A 19,866-nucleotide genomic window follows, 5' to 3' on the forward strand; every position below is an offset into this window, starting at 1 on the left:
GCACAAGTTTTAACAAATATGTAAAGAACAAATATATATTTTTAAATATACATACTGCAGCTTCAACCACATATTTACATGTTATATCTGTATTAGTTGTTTTACAAATGCTACCTGGAAGAAAAAATATTAATTTCATTCAACTTTTCTGATTTTTTTCTTTTACTTTCTTTTCTTCCATTTTGTCATTCTTTTTTTCGTTCTTTTCATTTCCTGTCAACCACACAAAACGTTAGTGCATCCAAGCTGTTGGGTAGCAGCACCCTCGATGTGTCTTAAAATTAACCTAATCACAAAATGCCTTGGTAAACATGGATAAACATACAATTTGCATATAAATTTGGTTATATTTCTTCGCAACTAATCAGTTTTCTCATTATTTTTTAAATTTACTGAACATTTTAGGTTTGTATTATCAATAAACCAATCAATCAATCAATCAAATTATATTTACATAGCACATTTCAGCAGTAAGGCATTTCAAACGACTTTACATCATAAAAACATTATTTTAATTAATTTAGTTGATATTTACTGAAAAGGCAACATCGAAGCAGATTTCCTGTTTTTATTTTGTTCTACTGATTGTTCTGACAAACAAAAACACCTTTTAAAATATTTCTTTACAAACCTTAGAATTATTATTATTAACATTAAATTACATATTTAATTTGTTATTTAAATGACTCGACATTAACAGCTTAGGACTTTGACTGGCCTTTATTTCCAGATGTGGGTAACCAGCTGGACAGCAGCTGTTTGGTTTGCATGCATACATTTGTGCATAACCTCAAATGTAGTTGTCTTGCTTAATTTACCCCTTTTTTAAATTAACACATTTTGTTATTTTTATATTTTGTGTCTCTGACTGTTAACAAGCCCAATTTCTCTAGATTAATGAGCAAAGTTCATCAAACTGAATGAGTAAAAACTCTAAATAACAGTTTTTTTTTCTTTTAAAAATTATTACATGTTGTCCAATCCATCATAAATCTAAAGTTTTCTTGGTGTTTTACTGAAGCCTCTAAAACTTTAAAATAGCAACTAATTAATAGGAAAGTAAATAGGTTTGTTCAACACTCTTATACAAAATAAACATATTGGAAAATCGGTATGAATAGAACGTGTTTTATGTATATAAAATACAGTCATATTCAGCATATTAGAATACATATTCTGATGAGACTTGTTTGTCAGATTAAGAATATCTTTTAATCTTAAAAACAATCTGTAAAAAGGTCAAATAGTGTCATCTTGTAATAAAATGTACTATGATCTTTATTGATTCTGTACAACAAACAAGGGCAGCTAAACCCAGGATGGTTTCTCCCTAGATGTGACATGCACCAGTTATGATTTTGTTTTATTTAATGTTAAATTCAGTTAAATTTAGGTAATAATCTCAATAGTCTGGTTCAAAAAAACCTAAACATTACAATGAAATTCCAAAAGCATCAATAAATCCACAGCCAACAGAAATCCCGTTTTAATAACAAGCTGCAAGCTGTGATGCTTTGTCTTCGCAGTTTAATTGTTTCAGCTGAATTTCTCCGTCTTCGCCTCGCTCTGCATCGCTTTGTATGTGTCTGCAAAGAAAATAAGAGCAAAGACAAAGTGAAGCAGGTGAATGTTTGGAAACAAAACAAACTTAAGATAAGAAAAGCTAAAACTATGATGCATAAATGTAAATTCTCCCGCACAGCTCTGGAATCAGCATTTTAAATTAACCCTTGTCATTTTTTATGGGTCACAAAAATATTATTAATCTATGTGAAATGAAAAAGTATGTTTTTTGTCTTAACAACCTTGGTTTATGAAATGCACTGAAATTATGTCATGTTTGTAAGGAAAAGGCATTTATGAGTTCAGCAACAGATTAAACAATTTATGATTTTATTTTATTTTATTTTATTTTTTTTGAGAAACTAAACTCCAAATTATTCCCGGAAAACCTACCTACTCGTTGATTTTTCTGTAGAGCACACCAAAATTTAAAAGAAAATACTTTGTTCCCTAACCCACACAGGGTTTTACAACAGAGGTCATCAAAGCTCAACCAGCCACCTCACATTTACAAAATCAAGCAAATTTGTAGTCAATCAACTGAGCTATAAATATTTCAGCTGCCCAAACCAGCAAAAATATAGTAAAATTAAATTATATCACTTATGCTTGATTTTGTTAATGTTGGAGCTGGGGGACAAGTTAATCTTTAATGACCTCTGAAAACATTTTTTTTATTATAATGGCACAAATGAAAATCACAAGCCGGCACAAATGTAGCGAAGTTTATTGATATTATTTCAATCAGCTGTGGACAAATGCATACCTTCCCTCCTCAACATCGAGAATATTTTCTGGCAAATTGACGTTTAGTGTTTCTGGAAGGAGAAAAACCAAGCTGCCACTGATGATTCCAGTCCCAGCAAAGATCACAGGAGGCAGAAGAAGCCAAACATCTTCCAGGAGCATGACCATTGGGGCTAGGGAGCCTCCGAACCGACAGAGACAGGAGGTGTAGCCTAAACCACACTGCCTTCACACACAAAAAAACAAAAAAACAGGTGTTATGAGGTGCTTTTCTCACTAAATCTGACTAAATGTGCACTGCCACAAAACTCACAGTATTTTTTGACCTTACACAAATATGAACTAAACTTTGACCTGTGAGCAGCGTTCCTAGAATCACTGAATGCAGTGTAATGTGCTTTAGAGTCCTCTGGATTTGATAAAGCACTGTACAGGTAGTAACATGCACATAGGCTACATGTCAGTCTTAGCTAGCAGAAAAAAGCTACATTAAGCTAAGCTAATTTTGCTAGTTTGTCAGTAAACACAGATTTTTATCTTAGTATTACACAAAGGTGGGTAAAGTATCAAAATTTTTAATCGAGTATTAATTGTAATGTACTTATATTAGATAGGAACAAGGTGAGAGCTAGCTCTAAGCTTGTGGCATTTTTATTGTTGTCATAGCAACTGTCATGACAGTTACTTACGGAAAGTAACAGTTAAGGATACCTAAAAGATGGCAGTCAGCTAATAGTGACTGTGTATGCTAAAAGTTTGGGTTGTAAGTTTAGGATGACAGGAGTTTACCTGAGTACGGTTGGATAGAGTTCAGTTGAGTAGAGGAATGCTGTGGTAAATGCTGCCTCAGAGAAACCTTTGGCCACCACAGCGATGCATGTTCGAATCACAGAGTACTCTAAAAGGAAAAAAGTCACATTTCTGAGCATATTCATGCACAGGCATTTATCTAAAAAAAAATTTTTCCATATGTCAAAGACAAACAAAGAAGTAAATAAATTAACCTAAAGGTATGACAGTGTTTATTCCAATCAGAGCTCCTGTTACAATTAGAAACCATGCCTGGCCGTTCCGACGGCCAATTACATCCAGGATGAAAAATGTGAGGATTTTGGCCGGGACTTCAATAGCAGCATAGATGAAATGAGTGAGGTAGATGCTGACGCCGAATCCTGAAATCTTGAAACTGATCCCATAGTAGAGGAAGGAAACAGCAAACCTGCAAGTACAGATATAGACATAGACAGACTTTATTGTCATTCAGATGTACGTTTGAAATGTACATTTTGAGCAAAATTTTGGTGCAATGCTAATGCTAAAATAAATAAACAACGAATTTAGTAACATGGTTAAGGTAAAACCTTACAGAAACCTGCAGCACAGACAGCAGTAGTACTAGTAGTAGTAGTAGTACTAATAGTATTAGCAGTAGTAGTAGTACTAGTACTAGTAGTAGGAGTAGTAGTAGTAGTGGTAATTTTAAAGGTTGATTTAGTACCAGGACAGCCCAGAGAGGAGAGTGATCTTCCTTAGCTCAGGGGTTCTGATCAGGTCCAAGTAGGTGTGGTTCTTCTCTGCCACTTCAGTGACGGTTACCTTCCTTAGAACCTGAAACAGCAATACAGTTCATCACTGATTTGTCTGATTTATTCAGGTGGAACATTTTAAGTTTAGCTAATTTTGAAACGAGAATGTAAAGTTGAATAAAGGAAACATTACCCTTCATCACTCTTACATCACCTACATTTCAGAGCTTTATGTACAGACACACAGATTAATAATTTAATTTTATTGTTTTTTATACCTATCAATATGTGCTTCCTATATTTGTTACACTTAATTTGCTTAATTTCGTTTTCAAAACTGATCTGCATATGCTTTTAAAAGGGAAGTTTTATGTGTTTTCTAGGCACATAATGCCATTTTATAGTACAGTCAAGTAACTATTACTTTCAGTTTTTATAAAAATGCTACATGTATCAAACATGACTTGATTTCGTAATTTGACACCTTAAAATTGAGCCTCTGTCTTTTTAAGAAATTCCTAATTTCTCTGATACTCCGCCTTCAGCACGTCATGAAAATGAAGCTCCTCATTTTATGTTTACAGCCGTTCTTATGAAAGTTAGACAGATAAGTAGTTTGTTGTGTTAAGCTCAGCAGATGCATAGTTCCATCAGCAGTTTGCTAACTGCTGCTACTGCTAGTTTGAAGGAGCTGTGTGGGGAAAGTGTGAGGAAGGGCTGCTTTGTAAGAGCAACATTTAGGCACCCTGAATGTTGAAAAAAGAGATTCCAGGACTCCTCAAACATGCATGAAAGAATCAAAGCAACACTCCAGTTATGTTTTTGAAGACAGAATAACATTATAACATAACATAAAGCAAGAAAAAGTTTATCTTTACTTCAATGTCCAGTTTGGTTGTGCGTTGATCGGTCCTGTTCATCTTAGCACATTGAACCAAATACTTTTTTGCTTCCTCTGTTCTGCCGTTAGCCAACAACCAGCGAGCAGACTCAGGCAGCCACCTGAAGGAAAACAGAGATTACTGTCTCTCATTGTTATTGAAACAAAAACTATAACTGTTAAGGAGAAGAACAAAATATTGCACCAACAACAGATGATGGTAACAGCGCAGGGCACTGTCACTGCCAGCGTTAGATGCCTCCAGTCTCGTATGAAATAGGCAAGTAGAGCCAGAAGCATGTTTCCAGCGCTCCACGACAAACTCATAATGGTTCCCGTAAAGGTTCGGTGCTTTGTATCTGTCCACTCAATACCTTAGCATGTAGATAAACAATGGACAAATTCAATTTAGCACTGAGGAACTCTATAATCCTCTTAATACCCATAAAACATGACTAAATCAATTATAAAAAATTATTTGAGTAAAACTGTTAATCTGCTTGTACATTTAAATAGCTCTGTATGCATTTTAAAGTTTAAACAGATGAGAATACTAAATATATAAGGTATATGACTTCAAAATATTACGTATGTGACTGTTTTTTGACATTTACTTACACAAATTAGGTTGTACAACGTTTAGAGTTTGTTTTTAAAGCCTGTATATTTATTGATTGTGAAATGGCTTTGTTACCAAGGACTATTCCGATAATCGACAGCCCACTGAGGGATAAGCCGGAGAGCGCTCTGGAAATAGCAAACATGATGTAGGATGTGGACAAGGCAGCGGTGGCTCCCAACAAGGTGGAGGCGATTATAGCCACCAGAAGCATGGACTTTCGACCAAGCCTGCAACACACACAGAACATAAAACACAAGTAACAAGTTTGAATTGTATTCTTTTTTCAAACCTCAGTCAACAGAGGTTCAGGTTCAATTATGTAGCGGATTTAAGCAATAACTGTAACATTATCCAAAGTGGACAATAGCAGAAATACCACTGTACCCATTTGGAAACACTAGTAGTATCAATAACAGGACTCTTTGTTTAATGAGACTTTCACAAGCTCACAGAGATCTTCAAATGCATCTGGTGGTCATGCAATAGAGGTTATTGTAGTTTTAGACAAACTCTAACACGAGTTTCTGCTAAAAAATAAAACAGTGGAACTAATTAGAAATGACCAACAGTTAATCGTTTTTACACGGTGCTGTTGCCTGAACCATTGACCAGCATCTCCACACATAAACGCAACTCTTTATTTAAAATCAGGGCTTTGTTCTGCTGGATCATTGTGTGATAACATACCGCAGCTAAGTGAAGACAGAACATTAATCTTTGGTTCTTTGGTTGTGAGCAACTTTGAATCAAGGAGTCATTTAAATTTTTATGTAGTATTTTTTTTCTATTTCTTATTTTGTTTGTTTGACCTTTTTAGTATGGTTCTTCTTATGTGTCTGGAATAAAGCTATAATGATGATAAACTAAACATGCGTGTGCGTGTGTAAATAGACACGTGTGCACACGGAAAGCTTCTTTTTCTATACCTCAACCACATTACAAGTACACTCAGCACGTCCGAAATGAACATAAATAAAACAGTTAGTGTGTTTCTGGTCATGTGCATCCAGTTTTGTAATCACTGGTATAAGGTATTGGGTAACTGGCATTTAGTTCTTTGATTCTCATTGCAGAGCCACGTGTGCACCCCTACACTCATAACGCTGTTTTACTAGCAAAGAGGCAGCTGACATGTCTTGAATAAAAGCCTCTACTAAATACACAAAGCACATGACAGCTGTGTGGAATTGCAATTTATTTTTGCTTGGATGACTTTTTAAGTAAAGATAGTTGATTTAACACACACAAATACACCAATTTATTAATTTTCTGCTACAATATCCTTTACACGAAAACCTCAGTTTTGTAATGACTGATAAGATCATGTTACATACTTAGTGTTTACTGAAAGTGCTTTCATTTCTGTAGACTGTAGTAAAATGCTGCAATGCACCTGATTCAAACGCTCATTTTTCCACAAACAATGGGATAGTATTGTCACTTTGCTATTGAGTTTTTGCCTTAGTTTTCTAGTTCTAGATTCCTCTCTTTTTTATTATATGATATCATACAATAGAAAATACTTTATTGTCCCCTTGGGAAAATCTGGGCTCAAAAGGCCTGTGTATAGCTGATATAAAAATGAAAATAAACACAAATCTTTTGATCAAAATCTTCTCCAAGTTTAAAAAATGTCTTAAAACCCAAAAGGAAGAAAAGGGACAACAAAAAAGAGTACACAAATAATTGAGAACGACATTTGAAAAAAATACAGTTATTAACTCCTTTGATGACACCTTGAGTACTTTTGGGAAATTATTTACAGTGTGAAAACACTAATGAGTCGGGAATAAAATACATTTATCAGTAACTCTTATTTTGCATCAAAAAGGTTGTGAGTTCAAATGAAGAAAAATGTAAAGCAAAACCTTAATTTTCTTAGTTTTAGCTGAGTGTTGCAAATATTTAAAGTCTGAGGACTTTAAATGTTGTCCATCCTGTGTAAAAGTAAACTGTAATTTACTTTTAAAATTATTATCAGTGTACGTATTTAAGTGTTTTGGGTGAACTTACTTGTCTGAAAGCTGTCCAAAGACAATGGCTCCAAACATCACTCCAATAAAGAAGTAGGTGGCAAGTGCTTGATTCAGTTGCTTGTCGTTACACACCAGATCCCACTGTACAAAAGCAAAAATGTTTTAAAGTGTGTGACTCAACTTTACAGTTTCTTAATTGATGATCTCTTTAGGTTTCAAATTAACTTTGATGTCTTATTGCCTGTTTGGTTTGTTGATCGGGGACATAAACAGTCACCTGGTTTGAAGGAAGCTGAGGAAAGGTCAAGGGTTATAAAACTGCTGAGTTTAAACAGAGTTAAAATAAAATGACACCAAAAACAAGCAGACAAATTAAAAAAAATACAATAATATATCTACAAACATAAAATAGATTTGGGTCATCTTGCCCTTTCACTTCTTCATGAATTCAATTTTTTTTTATTTAAAAATACTTTATTGATCCCAAAAGGACAAAAATATTTCTTTAATTTATAGTTTTCAAAGTTTTTGAACGAGTTATTATAGAGACTGAGTGTAGGATCTCCTGTAGCAGTCCGTATTACAGAGGCCTACTAAAGACACACTTTTGTTGTATGTCTGTCTCATGTAGAAGATGCTGATTCATGATTCACATTTCATCCACTGGTACTTCCATTACTCTTACAAATCTTGACTTTTAATTTAATTGTTTGCCTTAATTAAGAATTTTTATGAATTATGGAGACAAATTTCCTCAAAAATAAAATTTTCCTCCATCCATCCCAGAAAAAAATGGATTTGAACCCAGGTCATTGTTGCTGCAAGACAATAGTGCTAGAATTCAAATCCTATATGTGATTTCTTCCATTTGAATGTTATTTAAAACATTTTATTACATTTTATTTATGTTTAGTGGAATTCTGGTCCCCACATGAATCAGTTAACAAAATAAATGTAAGTCACATCCCTCTGGTTGATATCATTCACTCAACTGAAAGAGTGAATATGTAGAGATCTGCAAAATCCCCTCATAGAATGTTCATGTCCAGTTCAGATCTTTTATTGTCCCCAAAGGGGGGGATTTCTTTTGCAGTCAGGCATTTCAAAGACACAAAACAACATAAAAGTCCACAGACGATGTTAAAAACAGAGAAACAGAAGCACCAATTCATAAATATATAAAATGGAATTTTAATTTATAAATTTGGGGAGCTGATTGGTGTGGATACAAAGGAGTTCTTTCATCTGTTGCTTCTAGCATTGGCTGTGTCTCAATTTTTATATAATTCAATATAAATGATCAACTAACCAAATCAACTCAAACTCAATTCTCTCACATTGATTAGTTACCAGCAATTCCTGTTAACATTAAAACATTTCTTCTGCTGACCTTTTATGAAGGAAATAAGCAGTTTTTAAGTTTTAACTTATTAGAATTTTACCTCAGAGGCCGTCGTGGAGCTAAATTGTGATTTGTCGTAGGTCCACCCATCTGGACAAATCACAGTCCTGTTCTCCCGGCTGAGGTTGCTGGTCTGTGGGGAGCTGTAGACTCTGCAGGAGCTGAGAGAGCCGTCGTCCTGCTGGGGGATCCAGAGGGCCAGAGTCTCAGGGTCTGGGGACCAGGCGCTGTCATTGCTTTTCTCCAGCTTCCCGAGGGAGCAGTGGTGAGGAGGGATGGCAGAGATGAAGTTGTGCAGGAGAAAGTGGAGAGGGAGAATGGCACGCGGCAGACACAGGATGGACAACAGGAAAAACTGAAATTTGGAGAATCCACCAATGTCATCCAGTATCTCTTCAAACCTCATTTTGACAGGATGGAGAAAAAAGGATCAGGGAGCTCTGCTGATCAGCTCTCTACTCGCTGCCTTAAACAATTCCTTATTTACAGCAGGGGGGGGGGGGGGGGGGGGGGGGACAGACAGAGGGAGGATCTTTTTATGGAGGTGAGGTCTGCTCTGTTTCTGTCTGCCTTAAATACTCACATTTTCATTATGAACATAATGTATTAATTTATGTTAGTTTGTACATGGAGCATTAACTTTTAGCAGAAATCCTCTAAGGTCACTACAGATAATTTAAAAGTGTTCAAACTTTTAATTTAGAAATAATTACCAAATCTCATTTTAATACAATTATTCAACATTTTTAGGTTGGTTTTTGTCCCAAAGCAACCTCTACGATCTATTTCTGTAGGTCTGCAAAGGTTCTTGAATTAGTTTAGCAGAAGACATTCCAATGAATCAAATACTGTAAATCCACTAGTTTAATATTAGCCATATAAGAAAGTCTTTCATCAGTTTAGGGTGTCAGTACAGTGCCTGGTATTATAAGAGGAACCAAAGTCAAATTCCTTTTTTCTGCACACAAACTTGGTTAATACAGATAATTTTCACACTTTGCAATAAACCAAATGCCATAAACATGTCTGCATTTTATTGGACTCTCCTTTTATATTTTTTGGCCTTGTCTCAAAGCTCTGTGAAACACATTCTTTTGCATGCTTTTCACTATTTACCTTTACATTCTTTATTGTTTTGTTCCCATATTCCACTAACTACCACACAGACTCATTGTGGTATTCATCAGTCTAGCTGTTTGATTTCCGGATCTTTCATTCTTCCTATATATTCACGTGAGTTCCTGTGATTACAAGGAAATTGACTGAAACATGAAATTCAATTTGTCAAGTCAATGTAAACGGAAGCGCATGACAAATGCTATTCAGGACTTGGTCACGTGCAGTGTTTTTCAAAGGTACTCGAAGAACCCTCCTCCACCAGTTCAAGTAAGTTGAAACCCGCCATGATGATAATAAAACCACCTCACATTAAATACCCATTTAACAGTTAAAATGCACTTAATAGCATACAGCTGATAAAGACTGGGGAACAGCAATCTTCATAAGTGCAGCTGATCAGGTCTAAAGCATAATATACATGTTTTTGTAACTATTATTAATTTTTCTATCTTCACAAAGACTTTGTGTTATATATATAGATATATATATATATGATAATAAAAAATAAAGAAATAAAGCCCTGTGACTTTTGTTCATTTTCCATTCATTTAACCCTGACCAGTACATGCCTAGCCTAAAACCTAACCTAAACTCAACTTACACCTTCATCCTAAAGTAGTATTTGTTGGGGAAAAAAGGTCTTACAAGGTGAAAAATGCTAATGCACAAAATTAAATTAAATGAGCAGATCAATTTGAAAAAAATTAAAGACCTTCAAGGATTTATATTTGCCATTATTTTGAGGCTCATAGACCTAAAGAAAACAGCAGCAGCAAGGTCACGTCTAAAGAAAGTGGAAAGGCGTGCAGTAGCAGCATGTTGAGACTAAAACGCAGGGGAGAAATTCTTGAATGCGTGATATAAATACATATCAACATTATCTCCTTCAAAACACACTGCGTCGGATCAATTACTCCATTTAACTGGAAAGAAGCCATTGACATGGGAATGTCCTCAGAATGAGGGTGAATACCTTAAGTCATGTGTTATATTCAGAAGTTTCTTCAGATTCACAGAAAGATGAGTTCTACCCATAGCACCGCCATCCACAACAATGCTTTGAAAATGCTAGGATGATGGCATTTAACTTCCCAACTGGATAAATAAATGAATCTTTTTGAATTAATCTGAATCGAACATTTCAGAATCTCATGGAGGTTAAAAAAAGTCAAGAAATGATATAAGTCTGAGACATCCTGGATTAAACTCAGTTTATTCAAAAGCTATAAAGGGCATTGTGGCCTACTTTTGAAATTGTGACACTGTGGACTTTCTTTTCACATTTTTGAAATGGATTTTTTTTTCAGGTTAATCTAAAAATTTCCAAGTTCTTCCTAGCCAATTTTCGACTTTTCAAACATAGAAAATTCCAAGTTTTTTTCTAGAATTTTTTTGAGATTAATCTAAAAATGTCATTTTTTTAGCAAAAATGTACTCCTCCTTTTTTCTGCCTACATTGTCTCTAAAAGGCCGTCATATTTATGTGTGTTTTTAATAAGGTGAACTTACTAAAAAGAAACTGAGAAAAAAGAGAAATTAGCAGAGAAAGAAAGGAGAGAAGGAACGAATGAAATGTTGTTTACATACAGTAGGTCTCTGCTCTCAGACACAGGCCCCGCCCCCTGTTACGTCATCACGTGGCATACGTGTAGTTGTCCAGGTTTTGGCCTGATTTTAAATATGATTCAACGTTTTCTTTTAATTTAAATATGCTTACTCATTTAAATCTAAAATAAGACACGTTTCAATTAAAGGTTTCATGTTCTGGTACGGCTTTTCTTCTACCGTAAACTCTCTGGCGGAAAACTTTTTTCAGGCACATCGCCAATTACCAGCGGCGAACACAATAATGGCGGCCTGCTGAGGAGAAGCAGCTGATTGCTGAAGGTGAGACTCTGCTTATATCACCACCTAAAATCTGTTTTATTTTCCTGTTTATCTGGTCCAAAACCTTTTAGACTTGTGTGCAATATTAGGCTTATCAGAAAACCTGGTGTTGTTGTTTAAATGTGTCTAAGATATATAAAAATACTGAAAAGGTTCTCTTCAATCCAGATCCAAGTTTGTCTTTTTATTGAAAATGTTTTTAAGCCCTCACAACGTTCTTTACATCGTGTTTTCTACGTTAAATATAAAAGTTTTCGATTAGTTTGGAAACTAAAATTGCGCCATTGTACAGTTGTTGACTATTAAAGACGAAATATTCCTATTGCATAAAATAGATAACCATTGGTCAGAATATTCCTTAAATGTTTATCAATTCATTTAAAACAAGAAAATATTTGAATGCTTAATGTATGTAAGACCAAGAACACTGCGTCTTACCTTTCTAAAGCATGATAAATCTGCGGGTATTTCGAAATTTTTCACAGAACAGTTTCTTTACTTGATGCTGCTCTTGTAGTGGAGCACCCTTTTATTACTTAATTTCCCTTCGGGATTAATAACGTATTTTTGAATTAATGGGGATTGGGTGAATGTATTTTAGAGCAGTATGACTGAATATTAACAGTTTTTATGAACACTGTGATAACTGCCATTACCATCCCTTCCCTTATAAAAGGTTTATTCTCAGTAACCTTTGTGTCTGTATGTTTTTTATTTGTAGGTTTATGGCAGCTGTGTTGAGTCAGATTGACTGGATAGTTTAATATTGATTTAATATTTTTAATGTATGATGTTTGCTTTATCTGGACGTCAGCTTTGTTTGCTTTCATCAATTTGCTCCTTATCAGTTATGGGTCTGCGGACGTTCTGGAATAACTACAAAGTCCTGATTGTGATGGGCACAAGTCTGGGACTGATTCACTTGGGCTGGTACAACTTGAAGACAAACCCAGCGCTGCACAACAGAGAGGAGTACATTCCTGAGCCTGGCATTGTTGCATACGTCTCACCTCCTGCTGCTACTCCTCCTCCAGCCAAAAGCAAGTAATGCACTAAGGTACAGTATGTGGCTGCAACATGATTTTGCTCTCTTTACGCAGTTCCTTGTTTGTCCTCTAGATGGCCCAGACCGTTCACATTTTGCAAATTTTTTGTACTGTACTTCCATTTGGGTCTCAACTGTTTCTATATACAGCCCAAGCTCTTAAAAAAACACTCAGCCATTTCTTGGCATTAATGTTTTTTGGTGTCTGGAAAATGAACCGTTTCAAAAACCTTCCAAATGTAATGTCACAAATCAGCAGGCACTTCCTGTCACCTAGCAACTTCAGTGAAGCCCAGGCCGTTACCTAGTAACCCAAGCTCAAACGTGCAGCCCCCAGCACGTTTGCTCAGCTGGTCTTAATGTAAACATTAAGAATGATTTTGTGTGAAACATGTAACAAACATGTTTTGTACAGCTTATTCTATTCTGACCTGTTCAATGAAAACATAATAGGTCACCTTTAAAGACAAATTTGCATGAAATTTTAAATTAAAGCTTATTATAGACTTAAGTTCAAATCTAGTTTTGCTCTTCAAACAGGTGAAAAGTTCATTAGTCAGATTGTTAGAAAGCTAAAAATGTTTCTGTCCTGATTTACAGGAACCAACAGAACCCTGAATATTTCAGTTTTTCAGAGAGTTTGTTCCAGAGCTGATGAGCTGCTTCACATTACTTAGTTCAGGTCCTGGTAACACTTCAGTAATCCGGTCTGGTAATTCGCTAGCTACTTGGAAATGCATTTGGACCAAGACAGTTTAGTTTTCGAGAGACCAGAAGCAGCATTTTAAAATCTATTTGACAAACAGGGAAGCCAGTACAGTGAATTATCTATATTTTGAGTATTGCAATGTTTTAAGATGATGTTAACCTTTTAGTAACAAACTTTATTAAAACTACCTTCACTGTCCAAAGAAATACCAATATTTAATTAAAAGATATAAATCTGGAGGTCCTGAAACTCTCTTTCTGCCTTTCAGAGTCACAATGAAGTCACAGAGCTGGCTGCGTAAGAACTGGCTGTGGACGGCTGGGGGCGCATTTGTTCTGATCCATCTGAGCACATGGGGGTTACAGAAAGCGACGAAGAGCAGCGTTCGCTCTGAGGTGGAGCTCAAACAGAGAACTGTGAAAGAGAAGACAGAATGATTTCTGGACACACCGCTGTGAGAGCGGCACCATTTCTTCTCTTCTTTCAGGGTTTGAGTTGTGAATATTGGCAAAGATGCACAACAACATGATCATATGTGTTTGTAAAAATTTAATTGATGTAATATTTTGAGTTCATCAACTGGAGTGAAATTGAGCGACTCATCTGTTATGTACATTTTTTAGTAAAAATATACTTGGAAAGTTTTTTATGTTTTAATCACTTGCTTTAAATATAATGTTTTATTTTGCACCATACTTATTTTCCTGGGACCTACAATCAAAACAACATGTACATCTATAAACAAACATAACAATGGCAAATGGACTAATTTCATGGCCGGATCATTTCACCCGTTCACCAACTCATTTTGAATCCATTTATTACAATTCAATCCAATCATACTTTCATTTCAAATCTGTAACCAAACAATTTTATGCCTTTGCATTTACACCACATGTATTTTCTTTGAAGTTGCATTACTCTCACATTTAATTTAAAGTTACAATCTGAAAACCTGACTCCCATCTGTTTTGGTTCTGATCCTCTATAGACCAACTAACTTTTAAGACAACAGATCAAAGCAAAATAATCCTAAAAAGCTCTTGATGGTGAATATTCCGTTTTAGTCGTATTTCAAGAGTGGAGTGTATAGAAATATAGCGAAACATGTAAAAGAAAAAATCAGTTCTCAAAGTTGACCAGAAACATCCAGCATCAAAAAGTTGGGTAAAAAATCACCAAAATTGATAGAGAACAGAAAAAAAAGATTAACAGCTTGCACATCTTCATAAAAACACTAAAATAAATAAGTCTACCTGAAAAAATTAATATTTTGTAATTCCACTTTTGATTATTTGAGTAAATATCTTTGAGATGCCTAATTTTCAAATCCAGTCTCTTAAAACGGACATGTCAGTGCAATTAATGCAGTAAATAAAATGAAAATAAGAGGATAGCAGTAAAATATTAAAACTGATCCAGCGATGCTTTCTTATTGTCTAGTTGTTTAAAACTATTTGGTTTAATTATGCTACTATGGCTTCTGTTCATATGATAGAAGTTTGTGTCACACTGAAGTAACGTTAAATGTAGTAAAAACAAGTGAGAGGAGGCTGTAGTTGCTCTGATTATGTCAAATATATGTAGTTAGATATATTGGTAGTAAGCTAGTTACTGATTTATAAATGAAAATATGCCTATGGCCACTTTTGTCTCTGGTTTTATTACATAAATCAGCTTCTGAACGGCTGGCACATCACATCAGCCATGACACTGTCATAAAACAACAGTCTTCAGTCAGAGGCCTCTTCAGATTTGCTGAAAGATTGACTGCTACAGGAGATCATTCAGGACAACAGGACTGTTGTGGATTGGACATAATTTACTTTCCCTTTGGGATAAATAAGATACTTGAATAAGCAGCAGGGTGAGCAGAGGATTTAAAGTATTGAGGAAAACCTTTATTATTTTTACATGTAAAAAAAAGCATTTGTACATCTGACACAATCTCCAAACACACTTTTAGTATTTTTTATGAACATATTCATGATTCCCATCATCTTTGATCACAAAAAAAGAGCTTTTACAGAGCAAGTTCACCTGATGTGGGGAACCAACAGCATCAGAACACTGAAATGAGTCTACAGCTGAGATGATCAAACATTTCTCAGCACATTGCTCTTCAACACTTCTCAGGAGGAAAAAGGCTTTTTGTTGTGTAGCTGTTTCCCAGGAAGCTTCCTGCGGTCTTTTCCTGCGTTTCTCTTCCGTTTCTTGCTAAGGAAGTTCTCCAGTTTGCCGCTCTTCTTCAGTTCCTGATACTTTTCGGCCAACTGCAGCTTCTTCTTTTCCGCTGAGGAGAGAAATAAAGCAGAGGAATGTTTTTCCAGCGTGTTGTTTTAGCTTTTATGAAACCAAATAATCAAGTCTACGTCTAGTCCGGATATCTGTGAAACCGAAGAGATTTTTATGTGATTTGGCTTTTCATCCACACGTAAACTCTAGTAATAACCAATATATTGCCACAGACGTGATCAAAATGAATAGATGATACGTCTGGTAAAGTACTCAATAATTTCACTGAACTCTGATCCAGAACCGCACAGCATTCTGGGAGACGTAGGCAGAGGAAAGGCTTTAAGCCGTTCAGCCTCTCACGGCTAGCTAAGCAAGATTAAGCCATTCAACTCACTCACTCTTTGGTTACCTAGCAACAACCTGTTGAGTAAGAACCACCAGCCCTCATAACTGCTGAAAAATAAAGTGTGGAGTGAAAACTGGATAAAACAGGAAATGTCACGTCACTAGTGTGGCGGTAGTTCAGATATTTAAAAACAAAAAAATTAATCCATAGTTATCAATATCGACTGATATGAAACGCGTATGTAATATGTTTTTCAGCCATGTCATCCAGCCTTATTTTATATTCTAACACGGTATTTAAAAGTAGTTCAGCTTCTCTGTCTGACACTGATCCTTTGTGTGTAATAATACTTTTTTAAAATAATGTGAATGTGAAAGCACAAGATGTGTGAGGGACAAGAAACAGAGTTCTGAGGACGAGCGGGTCCGGTGTTGGACTCGCTCTTACATTTCTTGAGGAAAAATGGCCGTTCTCCCAGACTGGCTCGCTCTCGCTGCTGCTTCTTGAACTGCAGCTCTCTCTCTCTCTGCTGCTCCTGGATCAGTCTCGCTCGCTCCTGGTTATTCTGCACAAACACATGGAAATTTAAAGCTTGACCACCATCTGCACTGGTAGCTTAATCCAAAAACAATTATTGATTTAAAAAAAAAAAAGCCCTCTAAGCCATGTGTGTTAAAGTCAAGGCCCAGTGGCCAAATTTGGCCCATCATGGCTTTTTGTGTGGCCCTGTCAAGGATACATAAAGAGAACCTTAAATATTATTTTATTAAATGAAAGCAGTTTTTATCTGTATACTGCCAATAACACTGAAATGTATGCACAAACAACAGATTGCTATACTTTTTACACTAATTCATCATTGTGAGTTCACTGCAAATTTTCCACTAAAATGGTCAAAAACATTTTCTTTAAATGATGGTAACTTTCTTATTTCTACTACTCTGCTAAAGTAATTTAATGACTAGCATTAATTATTAAATTATTAGTATTAATTTAATATTACTTTGAAATTACTTTACGGAATGCAGATAAATATTTATAAATATTTTTAGCAAAATATTGCAGAATTAAACAAATTTACAGACAAATGTCACATTCTGCAGAGATACATATATATAGCACCGTTAAGAACCAATTTATTTTTTATTTTTTTGCAAATAAACTGACAAGTGATAAAAAGATTGAAGTGTCAGGACTTCTTACCAATCTCTTCAGCAGGAACTCCAGCTTCTCCTTCTTCTTGCGGTCAGTCTTTGTCTTCTTTAGCTGCTTCTTAATGACCTGCAGAGACAGACTGTATGTCGCACGTTCTACATAAACAGACTTTTCATGGCACCTTATTCTGGTTTTCTCACCTCTTTCTCTCTGTGTTTGATGTCATTGATAAACTTGTAAGTCTTTTCAAAAATCTCTGGTTTGTATTCTCCTGACAGGCTGTCAAATCGAGGATCTCTCCTGGTCTGCAGCACACACAAAAAAAAACATGAATATTTTCATGCAAACAGCAGATTTGTGGTTTTATCAGTGCTGGTTTTACTCACTGATTTCTTGGCAGGGATGACCTGCCGTAGGAAGGACGGTGGAATCTTTGATGAAATTTCCATTGGTCTAAAATTAAAATACACAGTGTGATAAGCTGACAGCGATCAGGAGAGAGCAGCTGCACTTCTTCTGGATTTTTGATTAATTAGGATGATTTGGAAGAAACAGACCTGTTTTTGTTCAGCCGTTTCTTACTGTTGACAGCTCGGCATTTTTTGTTGTTGAATGCGGCCTCATTGAACGCTTTAGTTCCCACTTGTTGCTGCAGCTTAATGACATCCTCAAAGGGCATGTTGGACAGTTCTGCATAGGAAGAAAACATCACAAAATGTTTCATATTGAGGATTTTTACTGAGTAAGAAACAAAACTGAACTACAGTCAAAACCAAAATAAATCATAACTAGTTCTATAACAATAAATTTTACTGGCTGATAAATTCTTCCAGTAATTATGGTGATAAATTATAATATTGTTTTGAGACTATTTTGAAGTAATATACTATTTATTGAAAGTAGCATAATAATACAAGCTTGGCCTCTCAAAGACAAATAACCTTTAATTTTGTAAACAAACAACACTGGAACTGGAAGATATTTTAAATATCCAAAATAAAACACACCCAAAAATAATAATAATAATAATAAAAACCATTTACAACCAAAACCATATTAAATGGATGCTTTGAAAATTAATAGTCGTCAGAACGAAAATGATCAAGTTCATTTTAATTTATCATGCAATAAATTGATTAATTTTTTATTACATATTGTCATGCCTCCAGAAACATTGTTTTTGGTAGGAAAATATGTATCAATGTAAAAAGAGAATTAATTTTGAAAGCAGTTTCTGTTTTGACTTAGATTTAAGTTAAAAAAAAAAATAACAGCATACCAAAAAAAGATGTTTCTCACTAGACAATGGAAAAATGTTTCTTGGCATTACAACAGTGACACCAATATCCAAAATAAAACAGGACAAGCAAAAATAATAAATAAAATGGAATTAAAAACCAATGACACCCGAAACCTTAAATAAAACGTATTGTGATGTCTCCGTAAACAAAATTGCCCTTCAAAAAATATAAATCATCAGCCAGGAAATTATTGAGTTCATTTTAATTTTTTATGCAATTAATTGATTATTTATATTGCGACAGGCATAATGATAAGCCAGTACAACATCTTATAATCCATCCATTGGCAGCCGGGTCAGCAATAGAGCCATCAGTGATCTGGACTGATACCAGAAAATAATTGATCAATCAGAACTCAGATCTTATCAAACTGGCCAATCAAAACTCAGATGTCGTGTATGGGTCGGCACAGTCACTCTCACCTTTCCTGATGCCTTCCTCTGTCTGCAACTCTGTGCCATCACCAGTATGGCCCCCCTCTTCCTCAGCATCTTCCTCTTCGTCATCATCATCTTCCTCTGCATCAGCCTCTTCTTCTTCTAGTTCTTCTTCATCATCATCATCTTCCTCTGCATTAGCCTCTTCTTCTTCTAGTTCTTCTTCTTCATCACCATCATCATCATCTCCTTCATCATTACTCTCCCCCTCCGATACCTCTTCTTCTTCGCTGCCCCCAGAGTCTTCCTCAGCCCCGCCACCTGATTGGTTTTGATCTTCATCATCGTGTCCGCTTAACCGCAGCTCCTCTGCCTCCCCCCCTCTCAGGGTAAACAGAGAGACCTTCTTCTCCACATCAGAGTCTTCCTCTTCGCTGCAACTTACAGTCTTCTTCTTCTTCCGCTCCGCTTCCTGCCGCTGTTTCTCTCTTCTCCTCATACTCACTTTTCTTCTTCTACAAAAGGCAGAACCAAGAAAAATAAAAATACTGTCAACAGAACCCTGACCCACAGCTGTTTTACCACATGGCTGAAAACCCGGAAGTAATACAGAGATTTTTCTTCCGGTGGCAAGCGGCATATTTTAATGGGGCATCACTGCCACCTTCTGTTCGGGATGACTGCACATACGTACGACATTATTTTAGAATCAGACTGAGAAAAAATAAATTGATAACAATAATAGTGTCGTAGGACAATGAAATAGAAATAATACGAGAAAAAACATAATATTGCGAAAATAAAGTCGTAATAATACGAGGAAAAATATAAAAACACGTAAATAAAGTAACTGTAAATGGAAGAATGTAACTGGTAGTCCTAAATTAACTTTGCTGAGGAATTTCAATGGGATTATGCCCTGGAAAGCGCCTACATTTTATTATATCTATATTTTTTAAAATAGTTGGTTCTT

At 35.4% G+C, this 19,866-nt stretch overlaps 2 protein-coding genes across 6 annotated transcripts; both read right to left on the minus strand.

Annotated features, from left to right (window-relative positions):
- Window positions 1-1,195: 1,195 nt before the first annotated feature.
- Window positions 1,196-10,215, minus strand: slc22a7a (solute carrier family 22 member 7a). Its single transcript, XM_028018616.1, has 10 exons — window positions 8,757-10,215; window positions 7,352-7,455; window positions 5,411-5,565; window positions 4,922-5,090; window positions 4,715-4,838; window positions 3,809-3,918; window positions 3,315-3,529; window positions 3,100-3,208; window positions 2,330-2,536; window positions 1,196-1,586 (listed from the first exon to the last, which is right to left on the minus strand). Exons 1-10 carry the CDS (start codon window positions 9,120-9,122, stop codon window positions 1,487-1,489), a joined length of 1,659 nt encoding a protein of 552 aa, XP_027874417.1. The 5' UTR covers window positions 9,123-10,215; the 3' UTR covers window positions 1,196-1,486.
- Window positions 10,216-13,961: 3,746 nt separating this feature from the next.
- Window positions 13,962-19,510, minus strand: rrp36 (ribosomal RNA processing 36). Of its 5 annotated transcripts, none has more exons than XM_028018621.1 (8): window positions 19,128-19,510; window positions 18,939-19,055; window positions 17,773-17,905; window positions 17,602-17,668; window positions 17,416-17,520; window positions 17,264-17,341; window positions 16,508-16,625; window positions 13,962-15,769 (listed from the first exon to the last, which is right to left on the minus strand). In XM_028018621.1, exons 1-8 carry the CDS (start codon window positions 19,390-19,392, stop codon window positions 15,609-15,611), a joined length of 1,044 nt encoding a protein of 347 aa, XP_027874422.1. In that variant the 5' UTR covers window positions 19,393-19,510; the 3' UTR covers window positions 13,962-15,608. The 5 variants fall into 5 exon arrangements, with proteins under 5 accessions (XP_027874422.1, XP_027874420.1, XP_027874421.1 ...); XM_028018619.1 differs by having other exon boundaries at window positions 18,939-19,079; XM_028018620.1 differs by having other exon boundaries at window positions 18,939-19,028; window positions 19,077-19,510.
- Between the last annotated feature and the right edge of the window lie 356 nt (window positions 19,511-19,866).

The sequence above is a fragment of the Xiphophorus couchianus genome, chromosome 5, assembly GCF_001444195.1.
Source record: "Xiphophorus couchianus chromosome 5, X_couchianus-1.0, whole genome shotgun sequence".
Classification (NCBI taxonomy): domain Eukaryota; kingdom Metazoa; phylum Chordata; class Actinopteri; order Cyprinodontiformes; family Poeciliidae; genus Xiphophorus; species Xiphophorus couchianus.